The sequence below is a fragment of the Corvus brachyrhynchos genome, unplaced genomic scaffold, assembly GCF_000691975.1.
Source record: "Corvus brachyrhynchos isolate BGI_N302 unplaced genomic scaffold, ASM69197v1 scaffold115, whole genome shotgun sequence".
Taxonomy (NCBI): domain Eukaryota; kingdom Metazoa; phylum Chordata; class Aves; order Passeriformes; family Corvidae; genus Corvus; species Corvus brachyrhynchos.
In genome coordinates this window covers 14,573,706-14,586,956 of record NW_008239553.1, presented here as the reverse complement: position 1 = coordinate 14,586,956, position 13,251 = coordinate 14,573,706, and the positions used below count along the sequence as shown (strand labels likewise).

At 35.6% G+C, this 13,251-nt stretch overlaps 1 protein-coding gene across 18 annotated transcripts in view; it reads left to right on the top strand.

Annotated features, from left to right (window-relative positions):
- Window positions 1-13,251, top strand: part of RYR3 (ryanodine receptor 3) — a 204,435-nt gene that overhangs the window by 136,932 nt on the left and 54,252 nt on the right. For all 18 annotated transcript variants that reach the window (XM_017741942.1, XM_017741945.1, XM_017741940.1 and 15 more), the window contains exons 59-66: window positions 2,997-3,112; window positions 3,423-3,490; window positions 4,091-4,212; window positions 6,479-6,528; window positions 7,220-7,280; window positions 8,303-8,541; window positions 9,473-9,554; window positions 13,062-13,192. In XM_017741942.1, the coding sequence (XP_017597431.1) occupies window positions 2,997-3,112; window positions 3,423-3,490; window positions 4,091-4,212; window positions 6,479-6,528; window positions 7,220-7,280; window positions 8,303-8,541; window positions 9,473-9,554; window positions 13,062-13,192 (869 nt within the window). The remainder of the gene's footprint in view (window positions 1-2,996; window positions 3,113-3,422; window positions 3,491-4,090; window positions 4,213-6,478; window positions 6,529-7,219; window positions 7,281-8,302; window positions 8,542-9,472; window positions 9,555-13,061; window positions 13,193-13,251) is intronic.

The following is a 13,251-nucleotide window of genomic DNA, read 5'->3' as shown; positions in this document are numbered from 1 at the left end:
ACAAGTCAACTTGAAAAAGCATGTTCAAACTCTCTATTGAGATGGGAGAGAGTCAGCAGTGATTGTCTGTATAAGGATGAATCAAGATTATCCTCTTTTCAGTGTTTTCTTCAGATGAATATATGCATATATATATATATAAACCTTTTGAAGTACTCATTGCAATTATCACATTTCAAGATGTCATTCTTGAAAATATTGGACTATTCGTTAAAACATAGGAATTGTTTATAATTGGAAACATATAGGCGGAACAGCATGTGTACATTACATATACCATCTGCCTCTGTTTTTGGGTTTTGCTCTTTGTTGAGAACATTTTTGAAACACTTTGTGTGTTTATGACATACAGATGAATCTCAGACCTTACTTAACTACATATTAGAAACAGTATGGTATTTCGTTAAGCACCTTTAAATCTCTGCAAGATCTTTGGATGTTGTCTTTTTAACTTCACAGACCTACCAACATCTTTCAATATTTAGGAAAGTGCGTGTAATCTCTTAGGAACCATGACTTCTTATAAACTCAAGAAGAAAATATTTAGTGACCTCACTGAGTATGCAGATAAATTCTTAGTCTCCTTTGTGAGAGTGGGGCAGCAGAAGATGCCTCTCAAGTGTACATAGCTGTTAATTCATACTAAATATTTTGATTGTACAGGTGATAAATTAATAGGGGGTCATCAAAGTATATAAACTAGAACTCTTGAAATAGAATTTTTTTTTTTCTCCAAATTAAACTATAAGATGGGAGGTTCGAATCCTACCAAATTTGTGTTTTAAAATGGAATTGGAACATCTTCCTCGGTTCTCTGATGGTGTTCCCCCAGACTATAATGGTTCCTTTCCTCTTAACTGTGTCCTGACATGGTCAAGAACATATATTTTATTATTAGATTATTTTATTGTTAAAATTTCTGCTGCATCAACCTTCTCCCAGAATTACTTTTTTTTTTGCTTGGATTTCTCTCATAGCTGTTTTTAAACTGTTAGTCTAATCTTCCATTTTTTCTCCCTGATTTACTCCCACACTAGTGGTAAGGGCTCTCAGTGCAAATGATCATTTTCTTATACCACAGCAGTGAGTTCAACAACTTCCCCTTTTTCTTGTTCCTTTCTTGCTTTTGCCTCAGTGCCACAAACTACCAGTTCCTTCCTTCTTCCCTACTTCTGACACACTGTTCAGCTCCTCTGTAGTCTCTGCATGTCCTTTGGCCAGGTTATTTTCTCTAACTGATAAGGGCTACTATTTGAAGAGTCTGTATAGAAGCAGATGAAGTAGCCATTATGGTTAAGCAGAGGTTTTCCTTAATGTCACTCAGTTACTTCCTCACTTGATAAAGCAGTTAGATGTCCCGGGTAACTGACCATCTATCAATGGAAAATCTCAAGCAGAGTTTAGTCTTTTTAATATTGTAATAAAGAGACTATGAAGAAGTTGCAAACTAAACAAATGTATAAGAGAATTTCAAGGAAATGAAGATGAAAGAATTAATGACTTGTGAAAGCAAGTATGTTTGAAAACAAAATAAATTTAAAAACGCATAAAATTAAGTGACTTCAAATGGATAATTAAAAAAAAATCCCTGTTCTTGTCCTGGATGCCAAGACAGAAGGCATCATTTGCAGTTTTGTGGAATGAACCCTTCCTTAGCAATGAATTGGAGAGTTTGGCTACCCTTCAGAGAAGCTTTGATGGTCTGGAGAAATGGGCTGACAGAAGTCTTATAAGGTTGAGCAAAGGTAAATGTGAAGTCCTATACCTGGGATGGAATAATCCCAGGAACAGGGAAGCTGAGCTTGAGAGCACATGTGCAGAAAAGCTCTTTGAATTGTGCAAGCTGAACACGAATCAGGAATGCATCCCTGTGGTGATAAGAGCTGTGTACTAGGCTTTATCAGCGAGTGTGTTCTGCAGGTTGATGGATCAAGAGATTCTATCAGGAGTATGTTGTCCCGTTTTTGATTCTGCAGTGCTAAGGAAGACATTGAGAACAAAGTTGCTCAAGTGGGAGGCCACTGAGGTGCTCTGTGGATGGATGCCAATGTCATGCCAGGAGAGGCTCTGAGGCGTGCTTGGAAATTTTTCAGTTTAAAAACAGAAGGCTACAATAGGATTTGCGACTGTCTTCAACTGCTTCCTGCTAGGTTATAGAGAAAATGAGGTCAAACACTAACCCCTCAAAAGTAATAAGTTGTAAAAGGAAATTTCAGTTAGATATATGAAAATATTTCACCATTACTTTTTCATGGTAAGGGTGTTCAAATATTATAGGGTCACCAGAGTAATTTTGAAATTTTGATGTTTGAACCTACTCAATACATTATCATACAAGGTTCTGAGCGACCTGATCTTTAATATCTTGTATGTACCAGCCATGATTTAGGTCATGAATTTATCTTAAAGAATGAATAATACATGCCTCCTTAGAAATTATTGTATACTGTTGAAATCTTTCAGATACTTCAGTAATATAATAGTTTGTAACTTAACATTTAAGTTTTCATTTAGTAGTTGAAGTCATTTTGGCTTCTTTCCTTCATAAAATTAAAGGATAAATGAAGTTTAACAGTGATTAATAAAATGAAGGGTAGTACTTGGGGTGATTTTATAAAGATGCAACTGCTGACTTCCCAAACACTTGGCGCTTAAATGTGCCAGCAGCAGAAATTGAGTGACCAGTGCATTACTTTGTTGGATTCAGATGCACCCTAGCTTTTTTGTGCGATAAGATAGCACTCTAAAGTTCTTATCCTCAAATACATATATTTTGGATACTTTAATCATAAGCTATTATACCTCTTATTAAAGTCAGTTAGTGTTTCTCTATTTCTTCTTAGGTAGTTGATAACTAAGAGTTACCATGGTAATTTTCTCCTTCTTATGACAATTTACAATAATAAAAAGATAAGGCATGAAATGCTTCAGAGCACTGCCATCATTTGTACTGCTTCCATCATCAATGCTACTTCTCTTAATCCTTTCTAAAACAGGGGCATGAATGACACAGAGTTGGATGCTTCATCCATGGAAAAGAGGTTTGCCTTTAAGTTTCTGAAGAAAATTTTAAAATATGTTGATTCTGCTCAAGAGTTTATTGCGCATTTGGGTAGGTTGCAGATTTTATTTTAAAAATATAATTATTGATATTTGGATTAATAGGTTTACATTTGTAGTGATCACTGGTTTTATTGCATTTAAGAAATTTAAATCATATCCTTTAATTTGCAGATTAAATTATTGTTTGTAACTAGCTAAACTAGTTTGTAACTATTATTATTTGTAACTAGTTAAACAGCTTCTGGTCTTTTATTTTTATTTGCGCAAAACAAATTTTGCAAGTCTATCTGAAAGATCTGTTGTGTTATTTATTATTAGACAGCTTCTTATTTGTGTCTGCCTTTATTGTATCCTTGCAGAAGCTATTGTAACCAGTGGAAAAACTGAAAAATCTCCACATGACCAAGAAATAAAATTCTTTGCTAAAGTGAGTGATTATTTCAAGTAATGTTCATATACATTCCACTACACAGAATATGTAAATTTGTAATGTTAGACTTCTTTTCATATAATAGAAATAGATCTTTTCTGTTTTTTAATGATAACTAATCAAACTGTTACCAAATATTTTGAAATATCTTCAAAAATATGTCAGTATATTTGTTGGATTCAGATATTTCAAAACACTTCAATGTATCTGTTTCTGTATGAGAAGGAACATAAAAATTAAAAGGCGCCTTATTCATTACGTGATATTAAATGCTCTCACTGAATATATAAATTTTATCTGATTTTTTTTTACTACAAGATAGCACTGAAGTGCATATCATCTAATTAGCAGAAAGAAATATTCCTATGCAGTATTAGATCCAAAGCAGATATCTGTGTAACTCTGTTTATTATTTATGCGATTTTGAATAAAATTGTAAGCATTTAGGTTTTAATTTGCATGAGTTTGTGTCTGAAAAAAAAAATACAATTGTTACAGAACTAAAATTCTTTTAATGAGCGTTGAGCAATCAGAGCATTACTGCTACATTTACCATTGTTCTCTGTAAAAAATGCATTTTGTATCTGTATTTCTTAGGTTCTTTTACCATTAGTTGATCAGTACTTTACAAATCACTGCCTCTACTTCCTGTCTTCTCCATCAAAAACCCTCAGTAGCAGTGGATATGCATCAAATAAGGAAAAGGAAATGGTAGCAAGGTAAGTAAAAAATTAAGATGTCCACAGCAGGGTTTTATACAGATAACTAAAGGTCTCTTCTTAGGTTAAAGAGATAGTTCAAAAGCACACTTTCCTCAGCTGGAAAATGAATATTTTATTCTGTATGAGAATGGTAGTGAGTGAATAGAATTCCTCATTTTATTATTCCTTATTACATATATATATACATATATATATATATGTATATATATATATATACACGTGCACATAATTAGAGTTAAGTATTTAACATAACTATTTATTTTAAAATATATAATTATAGATGATAACATTGAAATACCAATCAACTATTCTGTGAGCAATGGAATTACTTAGTGTCTGATGGGGTTCTGTTTCATTGTTGGTGGCAGTTTCTGGTTGAAGCTTTTTTCACAGTTGGTTCATTTAAATGGTCTCACATTTATTTAAATTTTCAGCTATAAAAAAATGTTAAAAATACCACGAGGCAGATTTTTAGGTGGAATTGTGGACTCTATACAAAATCACTTCTGCCCCTGCACAAGTATTACTGGAATTTAATAATTATTGCATGTCTGTTCTGTTGGGATGGAATCAGCCATTTGACACAAAGTTATTCTAGAAAACTCCGTTAAAAATAATTGCCTTTTAAGTTATAACGTGCTACCTATATGAAAATATTAATTTCTCTTTTCTGCAATTAAAATGTAAAAATAATATTAAATTATATTTAATTGTGTTTTAACTATGACTGCAATTTATTAATTTGCCAGGATTTTTTCTTGCCCTTGAGGTGTGCTGCTGGTTATTTTCTTTTGGAAATTTTGTACTGTAGTATTTCAAACTGGTTTACTCTCCTGCTTTCTTAGCTTAGCTGTCAGTTTCTCAGATTTCTTTTACTTTCCTTCACTGCATTGACCAGAGTTAACTGCTTTTTCCAGTGGAAAGTAGATATAAAAATTGAAAGTAAAGGTTACTTACATGTTATTACATAAGATCCTATTACATAAGGCCTAGGACTCAACTTCCTAGATTCCATTCTTCAGTTTATCTCTCAACACATTTTTGCACTTCTCTAAATTATTATCACCCTTTGCTTCCATCTTTGTGGGTGGTAGTCCTTGTGTAGCAGTTGTGTGTAAGAGTGGTAAATCCCCAAGATTCTGCTTTACTCAGCTCTCAGATATAGACAAATGGGCAAGATAGTCCTCCAGGAGCTGGGAAAGTCAGCTCAGCTTCAGGAGGATGGAAGTGTCACTTAATTTCATTTCAGTTTCATGCTTCCTCTCTGAATACTCCTGTTACTTCCCTAAAGTCAGTCAGGTTAGCTTAATGAAGGTATAAGGATGCGTTCTAGGGCTGTACAAAGTGGCTTTACAAAGGCACATGAAGAAGTTAGATGTCTAGCACACATATCTGCTAGTATAACTGCAGAAATATCTTATAATTCTTTGTGCATCCTTCATTGAGAGATGTGACTATCTGCCATTTTCATCTTATAGGAAGTATAGTATCTCCTTACCATTGTGAAGGTAACAATAAAAATCTGTGGTTAGTATGAGACCATACCAAGTCGTAAGGTATATGCTTCATTTTCTTAAGTCCTAATTCCATTTGCAAAGTATGGCCCAAATTATATGCAAGCCTGTCTAGCTGTCTTTGTTAAAATAGCCCCTTTAATCTATTCTATGCTATATTCTCTTAATTATCCTACTGTTTAGACAGGTAGGTTAGATATGCAAGTTTCTGAAATACTTGCCAGAAGCTCTTCTAATCTATATTATATTTAGGATTCGTATTATCATCATCAGAGGGTAAACACAGATTTATTTATTTACAAAGGATATCCTTGAACATTACTTTAAATAGTATGAAGATTTTTTAACATTCATTTCCTGCAGAATGCCAAGTAAAACACTAAAATATTTCTCATTTTTTCTTGTTCTTGCCAAAAAATTTTCTTATTCAGAAATAATAGCCATAAGGAATGACTCAGCCATATAGTATGCAATTGTTGAAAACCACTGTCAAAAGAAAGCTTTAGATTTCAAGACACCTCTGAAGTGGTGAAGTATAGAAAATGAGAGATCTCAGCACCTTCAAAATGTCACTCTGCTTAATGCAGTTGACTGTTATCATCATGTATCACTCAAAGTATGCTTTCCAGGAACTTTGTTGTGTTTTCTTTTCATATTCCTACTATTCTTTACCTCACATTCCAAATAAATCTTTCATCTTTGTCTTATCTCTTATCTTGTTTTGCTCTCTCTGTTCTTCTCTACTTTAGCCTGTTCTGCAAACTAGCTGCTCTTGTTAGACATAGGATCTCACTTTTTGGTAAGTTGTTAAGAAAGAGCTTGGTAAAAAATTAAAGAATGCATAACCATTGTTTCTATCTTACCTAAAGATTTTCACAAGTACAGACAGAATTCTATTAAATGCTCCATAAGCTCCTAGTGAAATTAGTGAGGGCACTGAACATGGCTCTGAAGCCAACACCTAATAGAATGTGTAAAGTTTTGAAGCAGGAAGAAATAGCACATTCTAGTATCTCCAGACACCTTGAAAAAAATCAATGCTCTGCAGTTACTTTTAGTTTTTCAAAGGTAATCTTATGGTAATTATTTTGATTTCTGTCATCCAACTGTTGGATACAATAGACTAATTTCTCAATAGATAAAGGGGATGCAGGGAAAAATAATATACCTCCTACAAAGGTATTGGTAAAAAAATTGTAAAAGAAGTATAAGTACTGCAAGATACAGAGTTCAGAATGTTGCTAGATTAGGTGGTGAAAATGTGCCCTAAGTAGGCATTAGTTATTCTGTTATTTCTTATATGGAAATTGACTTAAGAAATTGCAAGTTAGTCCCAGAACCAGACTTAACTCTCTCTCCAGTGACCCAAGGTGGGAGACTTTTGTAATGTTTTGTTTAAACTGTGCCTCTCCAATAATGACATTTTGGATCATTAGATGATGCTATGTTTTCTGTGGTATTGTGCTCTCATAGTATCTCTTTCTAACCAGGCAGTGATTCTGCTACAATGGTGAACTGCCTGCACATCTTAGCTCAGTCTCTTGACACACGGTAAGTTTGCAACTTTTGTACTAACTGCAAACTATGAATGTTTCACAGAGCTTTTCAGAAGCAATTGGATTGTTTCTGTATTTTTTTATTCTTTATTTGTAATCAATGATCTTAACAGCATCAACAATTCTGATATTGCCTTCTGTATTAGCAAATTTTGTCTAAAGTTTTTCATCTACATTTGTCTGCTCAATGTCTGTCATTCAAACACTGAAAACACGTGTCATCCTTTCCAAGCATATTTGAAGACTTTATGGGGAGATGTAAATGACACAACCATGGGAACTGAAAGTAGTGATACCTGCAGATATTAAGAAATTTTAGTGCATAGTGGAAAATTTGTAATTAGAATTATGCAGAGTATATTAATATGTGGGCACAGTTATATTTGCTAACTTTTAGAGCTTATCATTGAAATTATTATGTAGATTAAAACAGAGGTCAGAATTGTTTTCTAATTTGAGCTGTTTTCTGGCCTGGCTAAGTTACACAGCAGCCTGACAATGAATTTACTGTGAACTGGTGAACAACCCTGGAACCTTCATTAAGGTGTTGGAGAAATGTGCAAAAAATCTGTGATTCCAGTATTGCAGCTGTATTTTCTAGATTTATGGTGCTCTGAAGTATCCTGACTTATACACCTAGTAACTGTGGCTCCTGTAAGACTACAGGGATTATGAGTTGGGGGTTTTTGAGCATATTTTATGGAGGAGCTTTCTCACGACTTACGACATTTACTGAGAAGGCGTTATCTTATTTGAAAGCAGATCACAAAATTCTGAAAAGGCAAGACTATGGATCAAGATCTTTATTTTTGTTATTTTGTATTAAATGCTCAAAGATAATTGTTGCTTATACTGCTAGGCAGATGTAAGTGGCCTTTTCTCTTCTTAATGTGATGTTCCCTGATAGGTGTGGGTATCTTCAAAGACTGACAGAATGTAACAAACATGTACATGTATCTCTATACAACTACTAAATATCAATACAAAGTTGATATATTTTACCTTATTATTTTTCAGAACTGTTATGAAATCAGGATCTGAGCTTGTTAAAGCGGGATTGCGTGCCTTTTTTGAAAATGCAGCTGAAGACTTGGAAAAAACTTCAGAAAATCTTAAACTGGGAAAATTTACTCATTCACGAACACAAATCAAGGGTGTTTCACAGAATATAAATTATACTACAGTAGCATTGTTACCAATCTTAACATCAATTTTTGAACATATTTCACAATATCACTTTGGAATAGATTTACTTTGTAAGTATTTTATTTTATTTTTAAATTTTATTGTGTTATACTGCTGCAAGTGCTTTTTAGTAATGACTGCATGGATTCAAAGGATGAAATTCTGTTTTCAGTAACATTCACATTTCCAGCATTAGTTCTGAAATTAGCAGCATAGTACCTTTTTCTAGTACATGTTTAAAAATAATATTCAATAAGCTTAAAGTTAATTATGTACAATATTTCTCCAAACATTGAGAGAGAAATTAAAATAGCCCTTTAAGTGGTCTCTTAACAAATGTGTGGATGAGACTAGTTTTCTGTGCAAAATTTGTATTTCATTATGTTAACGGAGACAACTTGCTATAAGTTCCCTGTGGATATTCCCTTACATGGGAAAACCACTGTAGGTCTCTGAATTTAAACTTTCCCTATTTTTAGCATCAGTTAGTTTAAAAATACTGAAATGACTCCTTAAGATTCAGCAATATGCTGAATGGTCTTTTGATGTTCTAATGTTTCTAATGGGTGTAATTGTGTTCCAAATTTTTGTATATATTTGGGTCATAATTAAAAAATGGATAACCATGAAAATACTTTCTTTAAAAATACTTTCTTTAAAAAGATCATGTACCTAAAGGTTAGACAGACAGAGTGATGTCATTTAGCTTAAAATTGTACTCTGTGAGTGTGATAACCTGGAATATTTTATTAGCAAGTATCTGCTGTCCTCTTGGAATGTCTAATGATTTGGTAGGCTTTGGAATGAATGTAGATGATAGACCAGGTATTAGAGACACTGAAGGTAAACACCATGTGGAGTACAGACAGTCAGAATGTTCAGTGATACACGTGCTAAAAGTTTTAGACACCATTTAACAGATTGCATAAAAAAGATGTTTGATATTTGAAAAGTAATCCTTAGCTGAAGAAATACTGATAATGTATTTTTATTTTCCTCTAGTGGGTGATGTACAAGTTTCATGTTACAGAATTCTTTGTAGCCTCTATTCTCTTGGAACTGGAAAGAACATCTATGTTGAAAGGTATTAAGTGTAAAACTCAGCATGCAAAATTTTCTCTTCTTTAGGAGTCTGTTGCTTAGGTAATAAAGCAGTTTGGATGAAAAGTGAATTTGAAAGAGTGAGAGATGTTTAAAATACATGTTCCCTTAAAAGTAGTTGCCTATACTTTAGCATTCAATTCCACAGGGAAAAAAGCCCTCAATAAAAGTAAATAACTCATCCTGCATATGGCATTGTATCTGCAGGGAGTTTATTTTTCCCATAGAAAAAGCTAAATTTTTCTTTGGGTTGCTATTAGGTTTTCAAAGCTTTTCTACCACATATTGCTGTGGTAAGTAGACTGAGTACTAAGTAGGAAGCATGTGTTTCACACCTAAGTCTGCACAGAGTTCTCAAAAGAGTTACCCTGAGCATAAAATCCTGAGGATATGTAGAGTATTCTGACAACCCTTAACTCTACTAAGAAACCACTAGTTACTTTTATTTTAAAAAGGATAAGGTCTGTAATTCCTTTAAGCATCTAGTTGCTACGCTATGTTTCAAGCCCTTTCTTCCAATAAAAGGGGATCAAATCTGTATCTGTTAGCTCAGAAAAGAGAACACTAATTGCTGGTCTGTCTATCACAAGACAGGAAACAAGATAAGGATAACCCATCCTTATACTTCTGAAAGTTTTAGGTTAGGCAATTTTCCTTGCCTTTCTTATGATAAAAAGTTTAAGATCCATAGGGAGAGAGACTAAACTGGAGGAAATGCAAGTCTTAGTAGATGCTTTGCCTAGTGTGAGGAATGCTGGTCTCCAATTCCTTCCTTCTTCCAGAGTTTATTCAGAACTCTTTCATACAAAATGCAGGAGCTGTCTGGTGAACAGCTCTTTCGTCCCACTCTGCATGCATGCACGTGTGTGCACAAGTTGTATGCTCTCATTCAGGCATTTATGCATCCATCACTAATCACAAATCTATACTCTCCTTCTTCTCTTTCTGGGCTTCAAAATCTTAAATGCTACTTTACATAGATATGATAGGAAAAATAGAAAGTGCCTTAACCCTTATCTAACTAGCAATCAGGTCCCCTCACAGGAAATGAAACATGATTGTGTTTGAGCTGCCTTTGAATAAGAAGAGCTCACAGCACAGGCCTCCACTTGATTGGCAAAACATGTAAGCACTGGACAATGTCCTTAAACATTGATGCTAGCAGCATCACCTTTGCCTACTGCAATCGTCTCCTTAGAATGAAGGAAGAGGGATCAGATTAGATATATCCAAGGAAACTTAGTCTCCTAAGGCTGTGTGAGAGGTTCTCAACTGTGGATTTAATTTTGTTTGTTTTTAACTGGGCTCAGGCTCCTAAATTACAGTTGTAGGCAGACATCAGTGTCTAGGTGGGAAGTAGGATTTCAAACACAGTGCTCAATGTTTCAGCAAAACTTAGAAGTGAGTGATTGAGCTGACTTGAACAGTTATTCAAGTTAAGCAATGTTCAGTTTCAGGATCAAATTGCAGGTTTTTCTCCTGGTGAACTTTGGCAGGGACATTAAGAAATTTTAACTTTCATTGCAGAATGAGTCATAGTTCACTTTTCATTGATAAATATCTCTTTTTGTGGCTAAAATAGCTCTGCTGATTCTACAACACTGCTGGCTGCAGGGGCTCAGGATTACTTAGGTGGATTGCTGCTGCTGCCCTTTTCAGACAAACTTCCATTGTCAAGTGTTTTATCCTTTTCCCAATCCCTTTTGCAATGCCCACATCCCAGGACAGGGATCCCAGTTGCTTGGCTTCACGACCATCTAATTTCATATCATGGGACACGGTATCCCAGCACTGGAGCAGTCAGGTCACGAGGGGCTCACCTGCCTGGTGGATGAAATCTATTCACGCATCTCACAGCTCACCCAGGGAGAGGGATCAGGTGATTATCTCTCACCCTGAGTGTTCCTCCTGTTGTGAGGGCCATACTTCCTCTTCGTCCCTCACTAAGCAAACTGATTTTATCTTGGATTTTTTCTTCTGTATAGGGGTTACTGCTACTGGCACAGATTGTTCCTCTGGTTCAAATACAGTTTGAATGGCCAAAACTTGTTGATCTGCTTTCCTTCTCCTCCCCCCAAGGGTGCTGTCTAGTATCAACCAGTGCCCAAAAATAGTAGCTGGAGCCTAGCAGGTTGCATAACTTTGCACCTCCCTGAAACTGCCACAGCAGTTTTCTTTCAAGTATTCTGCCACTTTATCTAACTCTGTAGTTGCTTGGGGGTGAATTTAAAAACCATTGGAGCAGAATCATCCTCCAAAAGCTGGCCCATTTTCTTCCACCTTCCATGCCTATCCACCCTTGGGGCTGATCTCTGAAATACTCTCCTAAAAATCTCTTTTGTAACTCCATGGTGCAGACTGAAGTGAGGGAACCCAGCAGACCAAGCAACAAGAGCATGCTTTCTTTAACATCCAAGGGAAGTTCAAAATCCTCAAAAGCTGTTGTAACAGGCCTGAAGGAGGAAAAGGGGGTGAAAAGCTGAGGAAAATTATCCACCATGTTCTTCCCACAGGCTGGGGATTAATAATGGGCTCCCTGAGGTAGTCCCCAAGGTGAGGGCAGGAGAGCAGCACTGAATACACATCCCAAATGATCCTCATTGTCCTTGTTGTTGTCATGTCATAGGCTGATATGACACAGTGCAGCAACAAAGCAATCCTGATCCCCTTCCCTACTCTGAAATATATCATCATGAGGAATACATATTGCATTATACAGGAATATATACAGGGTTAGGTACCACAACCATGTGAACAGACCGAGCAACATTGTGACCAGTAGCTCTCGACCTAATACAACAAGTGCTTAGATCACATTTTTTTCCTACCCACTCTGGTCAGATCTGTTGTTACCTCAACCCTTCCTGCCCTATGCTGGGTCCCAAATAAGGGTGTTGCTTTTAAAATGGTATTCCCTCAGTGCTCCCACTGAAACACTCCAAACCTTGTGCCGCTTGCTCAGTCCCTCCTCCCCCCGTCCCTTCGGTGGATGGAAAGAAGAATTGGAGGCAGTAAAGGTAAATATCATGGGTTGAGATAAGAGCAATTTACTGGAAACAGCAACAAAATAAGGCAATCAACAGTAACACAGTACTAATGACAGTGTACAAGAAAGAGGCAAACAATTCACATGTGCTTGCTCACCATCACACAGGACCTCAGACATTGTTCCTGGCAATGACAAGAGGTGGTGTAGAATAACCTTTGGGTCCTGGCCATGCCAAAAATTAACCGTGTCCTGATCAGAACCAGAACATTGGTGGAGGTGGGGTTTTTTTAACTGTTTTTCTTACACCACTGTGATCTCCAGTAGTTCTTTTCATGTGAGAAATTAATTTTTTCTAAATTGTCAGATAGTTCCTAATGTTTAAAAAAGATAAAATAAATCAGCAATAAATGTTAATACTTCTTTTTATTGTGTATGCTAGAGACTGAAATCCTGGTGAAATGCTTTTCCTCTCAGATGACTTTTAGTGTCTCTCATATACAGGCAGCGTCCTGCGCTTGGTGAGTGTTTAGCATCTCTTGCGGCAGCCATTCCAGTGGCATTCCTTGAACCTTCTCTCAACCATTACAATCCGCTGTCAGTTTTCAACACAAAAAGTGCAAGAGAAAGAGCAAGTAAGTACTCCAACTAAGTAATAGAAGTTGTATCATGAAATATATGTATAGCTCAGCAG